This window comes from Haliotis cracherodii, unplaced genomic scaffold (genome assembly GCF_022045235.1).
Source record: "Haliotis cracherodii isolate W230 unplaced genomic scaffold, xgHalCrac1.p SCAF_7, whole genome shotgun sequence".
Classification (NCBI taxonomy): Eukaryota; Metazoa; Mollusca; class Gastropoda; order Lepetellida; family Haliotidae; genus Haliotis; species Haliotis cracherodii.
In genome coordinates, this window is record NW_027266330.1 from 56,743,692 (window position 1) to 56,751,170 (window position 7,479).

At 43.9% G+C, this 7,479-nt stretch overlaps 1 protein-coding gene across 1 annotated transcript; it reads right to left on the reverse strand.

Annotated features, from left to right (window-relative positions):
- Positions 1–258: 258 nt before the first annotated feature.
- LOC139447826 (pseudouridine-5'-phosphatase-like) lies at positions 259–6,228 on the reverse strand. The gene is made up of 5 exons (XM_071229308.1): positions 6,133–6,228; positions 5,311–5,436; positions 4,530–4,622; positions 2,316–2,548; positions 259–722 (listed from the first exon to the last, which is right to left on the reverse strand). The coding sequence occupies exons 1-5, from the start codon at positions 6,191–6,193 to the stop codon at positions 540–542; spliced, it is 696 nt and encodes a 231-aa protein (XP_071085409.1). The 5' UTR covers positions 6,194–6,228; the 3' UTR covers positions 259–539.
- Between the last annotated feature and the right edge of the window lie 1,251 nt (positions 6,229–7,479).

A 7,479-nucleotide genomic window follows, 5' to 3' on the forward strand; every position in this document is an offset into this window, starting at 1 on the left:
TTTTCCCCATGACCAAAGAGGTTAACCCCGTCAGCAGGCTGACAAGGTAAGAATGTCATCTGTGGGATGACTCCATACCCTGCTACATACTCCCCCGTCAACAGAAGGCATGTCCTGGGCTGTATATTAGGGCTCAAATTTGATATGAACATGCTCAGTGCCACGTTTGGTGACAATGTAGCTGCCTTAAAATTTCCGAATCCCTTAATGGGATTTGAACCACGGAACTTCTGATCAGAGGTCGGACGCCTTGTCCACATGACCAAAGAGGTTAACCCCATCAGCAAGCTGACAAGGTAAGGATGTCATCTGTGGGATGACTCCACGCCTGCTACAACTGCCAAAATGTGTCTGAGATGGTTCTTACAAACAACGACGGACAATCAGACAAATATCTCACTTGTACTGTTGGTGCAGGTGAGCTAATATATAAAACATGTGACTTTACTAGTAAAAATGTCCTGATATGTGTACCGATATTTGTCCCGATATGTGACCTAAATCTCTAAGTCCTAAAGTCCTCATGGTGGGATCAGTCATCAACTATCGTAAGGAGGAAGGCCAAAGTCCTCCGGTTTGAATTCTTCCAAGGAGGTCAGGATTTGGTGAGCAGTGTCCTTGAATGGAGTTTGGTCAGCTCGAGGGTCCGGCACCCAGACGACCTGCATCCCGGCGGCGTGGGCAGCGATCAGACCGTTAGCAGCATCCTCAAATACAAGGCACTAGAACCACATGTGACAAGAGTGTGAGAGTGAGTGCCAGTACAAGATTATTCGATTTATAAGAACGTGCACGCACGTGTGTGTGACTGCTTGAACTAGATCCACGCAATTGGTCACCAAGCCTGACCTCCAGACACATTGTTGTGTGAGTGAGTTTGGTTTTAACATCACTAGGAACAGTTTTTCAGTCCTTTCCCTGTGTCAGGAAGCCTCTTTGCATACTCACAAAAAAAACTTGTAAAGCTTTGGTTGGTTGGTTTGTTGTTTAACGCCGCACTCAGCAATATTCCAGCTATATGACGGTGGTCTGTAAATAATCGAGTCTGAACCAGACAATCCAGTGATAAATATCATGAGCATCGATCCACGCAACTGGGATCGATGACATGCATCAACCAAGTCAGCGAGCCTGACCACCCGATCCCGTTAGTCGCCTTTTACAACAAGCATAGTCACCTTTTACGGCAAGCATGGGATGCTGAAGACCTATTCTACCCCGGAATCTTCACAGGCCAACTTGTAAAGCAAGCAACCAAATATCCAAAATCATTCTACCAGCTTTTCCACTTTGTAAACAGTATTAACCAGTGTCTTAAGTGTAAAAAGTACTGCTAACAGCATCAGTAGCAGAGCCATTAGTGATGTCATTTGATTATGACGTCATGGTAACCAATGACGTCACAATGGTCTGCAAAGCATTGTGCTGCAGTTTCATTCACTCCTGGGTGATATCGCTTGATCTCGGATCACCCAGCTATCGCGATATCTTCTGTGGAAGCCAGTTTGGGACAATAAGAAAGGTTTTCCAACCATCCATGGTTCAGCATGCAAGAGGAACAAAGCAATTACCATATTTTCTTTAGTATTGTGCACACCCAAGTATAATGCGTACCCCCATCTAGCGGATTCAGCATTTTGGACATACCGTATTTGACATAATAAGCGCCCAGGGTGCTCTCAAAATTAAGAATAGGGGGCTCTTATTAGAATATTATTTTGGTGAAAAAAAACAGAGTTGAAAGATAAATTTTGTGGTTTAAACTGACCTGAAATGTTTATGTACGACAGATATATTTTTCCAGAATTAAATTGCCCATAATTAAGGGTGCATATAACACACGAGTGTGTATCATACGCGAATAAATAAGTCTTGTGTACATTGATCAATCGGAAGGGGCGCTAATTGGGATTGTTCACTTGCCAATATATTAACAAATATCGCCGTGGGCACTTATTGGAGCAGGGCGCTTATTACGTCGAATACGATACATGAATTTCGAGTGAGTGAGTGAGTGAGTTGGGTTTAACGCCGCTTTTTAACAGTATTCCAGTTATATCACGGCGTGTCAGCTTAATGTGGGAGGAAAGACCGAAGTGATGCAGGTCTCAGACGTTTACCATGAATTTCGAATATTGTGCGCCGAAAACATTTACACTATACCCCTTCAAAAGCAAATTCCCGTAAACGAACAAGTGATAAGAAACTTTGTCAGTACAAATTTGAGATAAAAAATCACCAGACATGTTGATTTACCGTTTGTTTTTTAGAAAAATATGAAATGAAAATAAGAAAATCTGGTATGTACTATTCACCTTCTCTGGGGCTGGGCTGTCGCTGAATCTTTTGGCGGCGATGATGAAACAGTCTGGCGCTGGTTTACCGTTCTTGACCTCAGGGTCATCACTGCTTAACACGATGTGGCTGAAGAGACTGAAAAACTGCTTGTGATTGGTCACTTTCAGTTCGTAGTTGTAGCCAGTAGATCCTGTTGCCACGGCAATTGGAATGTTGTGTTTGTGAAGATGTCGCACTAGTCTCTGGGCACCTGAGAATTGTATTAAGACGTCTTACCATAAAGAACATTGATCTTCAGTCATTCGGAATACAAATTACGCAGAGGGGAATGTCCCAGTACAGAAGGCAGGTGTGCATGAAATGATCTATATACATTCAATTAACATTGAACCCGTGAAGATCCGGAGTAGAAAAGGTCTTCAGCAACCCAGTGTCGTAAGAGGCGACTAACAGGATCGGGTGTTTAGGCTCGCGGACTTGGTTGATGGAACATCTAGGTGTCTTTGAAGCCTGAATATTGAAGATCAATCTCATTAAAAACTTGGTTGATGCATGTCATCGTATCCCTATTGTGTGGATCGATGCTCATGATATCAATCAATGGATTGTCTGGTCCAGACTCGATTATTTACAGACCACTGTCATATATATAGGGTATATGAATAAGCATTGATTTTTAAGTCTTTTACTGGAATTTGAACCACAGGGTTAAGAGAACATTAACATTTTATGACCACTTCTGGGGGAGATGATTGTGCAGTAAGAGTATCTCCTCACATGGAGCTACCTGTGCAGGGGTAGATGGACACAGTAGAAGACAGTAGATAGAATACATAACCCTTTCTAGAACTTAACCTCGCTTCGAAATGCCGGCTTCCACCCAAATAAAAGGTCCAGCCTAAATGACCAATGCCACCCTCCTTCCACCCAAATAAAAGGTCCAGCCTAAATGACCAATGCCACCCCATAAATGACACTACCTAAATGACCAATGCCACCCCATAATGACACTACCTAAATGACCAATACCACCCCATAAATGACCCTACCTAAATGACCAATGCCACCCCATAAATGACACTACCTAAATGACCAATGCCACCCCAAAAATGACACTACCTAAATGACCAATGCCACCCCAAAAATGACACTACCTAAATGACCAATGCAACCCCATAAATGACACTACCTAAATGACCAATGACACCCCAAAAATGACCCTACCTAAATGATCAATGACACCCCAAAAATGACACTACCTAAATGACCAATGCCACCCCAAAAATGACACTACCTAAATGGCCAATGCCACCCCAAAAATGACACTCCCTAAATGACCAATGCCACCCCAAAAATGACACTACCTAAATGACCAATGCCACCCCAAAAATGACACTACCTAAATGATCAATGACACCCCATTAATGACCCTACCTAAATGACCAATGACACCCCAAAAATGACACTACCTAAATGACCAATGCCACCCCAAAAATGACACTACCTAAATGATCAATGACACCCCATAAATGATCCTACCTAAATGACCAATGCCACCCCAAAAATGACACTACCTAAATGATCAATGACACCCCATAAATGATCCTACCTAAATTACCAATACCACCCCATAAATGACCCTACCTAAATGACCAATACCACCCCATAAATGACCCCACCTAAATTACCAATGCCACCCCATAATGACACTACCTAAATGACCAATACCACCCCATAAATGACCCTACCTAAATGACCAATGCCACCCCATAAATGACACTACCTAAATGACCAATGCCATCCCATAAATGACCCTACCTAAATGACCAATACCACCCCATATATGACCCTACCAAATGACCAATGCAATTCCCTAAATGACTTAACCTCAATGACCACTGAAACCCCTTTTATGACCCAGCTAAAATGACCAGCACCAGTCCTTAAAAACCCTTCCTAAGTGACCAGTGTCACCCTCAGTATAACCCTTAAATGACGTCCTTCCCCACCCCTCTCCTTCCCCATCCCACCTCCTTCCCCATCCAACCCCCCTCCTTCCCCATCCCCCTCCTTCCCCATCCCCCCCCCCCCCCCTCCTCCTTCCCCACCCCCCTCCTTCCCCATCCCCCCTCCTTCCCCACCCCCTCCTTCCCCATCCCCTCCTTCCCCACCCCCCTCCTTCCCAACCACCCTCCTTCCCCATCCTCACCCCTACTGTTCAAGCTTCTCACCTGGGAGAAAATCCACCGTGGGAAACACCTTTTCATGTTCTTTGCCCAGCTTCTGATTCAGCTCACTCATGGTCAATGGCAGTTGTAGCTCATCTGCAACACAGCATCAGATAAATAAATCAACAGGGCCTATAGCTCACCTGAATGAAAGGTGGCTGTCAGATATATACATGAACAGGACACCATAGCTCACCTGAATGAAAGGTGGTGTCAGATTTATGCATCAACAGGGCCTGTAGCTCACCTGAATATTAGGTGTCAGATGAATACATCAACAGGGCCTGTAGCTCACCTGAATGAAAGGTGGCTGTCAGATATATACATGAACAGGACACCATAGCTCACCTGAATGAAAGGTGGCTGTCAGATTTATGCATCAACAGGGCCTGTAGCTCACCTGAATATTAGGTGTCAGATGAATACATCAACAGGGCCTGTAGCCCACCTGAATGTAAGGTGTCAGATAAATACATCAACAGGGCCCTATAGCTCACCTGAATGAAAGGTGGCTGTCAGATATATACATCAACACGACACCATAGCTCACCTGAATGAAAGGTGGCTGTCAGATATATACATCAACAGGACACCATAGCTCACCTGAATGAAAGGTGGCTGTCAGATATATACATCAACAGGGCTCCATAGTTCACCTGAATGTAAGGTGCCTGTCAGATAAATACATTAACATGGCTCTGTCGCATACCCCTTACCCAAAGATGTGAAACTTTACCATTGACAGATGTCCTGAGAGACAGATGCCAAGCTTTTCAATACTCACCAATCATTAACTGAGCGCTCTCATTCTGTTTCCGGCCCATCTGCTTTGATTTTATCTCCCATGTGAATACTTTGCCGTATTCGTCCAGGACATTTTGAGTGGCCACCGTGTACAGGCGCTCTGTGTCTGGAACACAAGTACAAGTAGTCATGTGATGATGGTAGATGCGTAGTGATGGTTTGCTCGATGACTACGCCCTGTAAATAATCAAGGCAAGAGGTAGCACTGAAATATTTTGTCTGTTTGTTGTTTAACGCTGCACTCAGCAATATTCCAGCTATATGACGGCATTCTGTAAAATAATCGAGTCTGGATCAGACAATCCAGTGATTAATATCATGAGCATCGATCCACGCAATTGGGATACGATGACATGCATCAACCAAGTCAGCGTGCCTGACCACCCGATCCATAAGTTACTAGTTGTAGTAGTTGTAGTAGTAGTAGTAGTAGTAGTAGTAGTAGTAGTCATCATCATGCCTCTGTTTAATTATTTAACATGTATTTCATGCTAAATATGAAGTGATGAAATCCCGTCATTTCTTGCACCAGGACATTTCCTACCAGTATATCAACAAGTGATGATTAGAAATATCAGTCTTCACGATACATAAAAATAATTCACTGACTCTATCTGCCAAAAATCTACGATCAGCGCAGCGTGTCAATGTACCACTACAAAATATGTTCCCTGTGCTGCGATGCAGATACTATTGGTCTATATCTGTCTCCCGGCACATTGAACTCTGTGAGATAGTGAGATACACTGTCACTGACCTAACTGTATTTACAAAGATCAAATTCACGACACATTCACCGTACCTAATAACAATCCATCCATGTCGAATATAACGTGGGTGACCGGCTTGAATGCTGTTGACATGATGACAATCTCAAGGTTTTACTAAGTAAACACTTCAGTGCAGCATGCAGTTTACTGTAGAAGTAATTTAGAGTTGTCTGTCCTTTACATGGAGCTCCTTCCCAGCGCGTGACACCTTCGTTACGCTCTCGCTGTGAGGAGCTTGAGTCCAGGAGCTCCGCGAATGGGCTATATTGCTGTGAGGAGTTTGAATTATATGCCGAAAGCTCCCGTAAAATTTTCTGTACGTCATCTTTTCATGTGGGATGTCTTGACAAACTTGTCACCGAGTGCAAAACCATTTTGCGTATTTATTTATATTTAGACGTATAGTTTATATCCCCACGTCACACGTTTTCGAGCCTCATCCCAAACTGCTTGAAAGTTTTTTAAAATATCTATCCGTGACATTGATTGCCAAAGTCGCGTATTACTATGAAAGGACACACATTTATACATGTTGCGGTAAAATGACCCTTTCCAAGACCGACACATTGATGCTAGGACCTCCTCCGTAGTCTAGTGGTAGAGCGTCCGCCCGGAGAGCGAAAGGTCCGGGGTTCGATCCCCGGCCGCGTCATACCAAAAGACTTGTTGACACCCTGCCTGCGCTCAGCATTAAGGGGCTAAAACGAGGACTGGTCGGCTCGGGGTCAGTATACTGTGTCTGTGTGGGGTATTCATGTGAAACTGCGGCATGGTATCTCAGTGTGCTAGCACTATATATCGGCATCAGTCCGGACTAGTACAAGCAGCCACACACACACACACACGTGCATGCACGTCGCTATATAAGTGCAATAATCTTGGACGTGACGTTAAACCCAATTTCACCTCACCTCACATTGATGCTGGTCGTTCTTGCATACTAACAGTTAAGTTTTCTCAGTCTTTAAAAGAGGTTGGTGCATGTCATCGTATCCCAATTGTGTGGATCGATGCTCATGATATCAATCACGCGTTAAACAACAAACCAACCAACTTTAAAAGAGTTTGGTAAGCTGTGACAGGATAGAATGTTTGTCATAGTACCCCGTGCGTTCGTGCGTACGTGCGTGTGTGCGTGCGTGCGTGTCGATTCTCCCAGAATATCAAATCGCCGGTCCCACCATATCCTGTAGACACTCAACTACCGCGCCCTATCCATGTTGAAATGTCATCATGATGACTTTCTACACCTGAAATCGACAACATTGTCAAACAACATTGTTATTTAGTTCATAGTTGGTGTGCAGATTTCCGGGATGAAAACACAGCTCTTGTAGTTAATATTGATCGGTTGAAAACATGTTTTGGTCCAGAAAAGG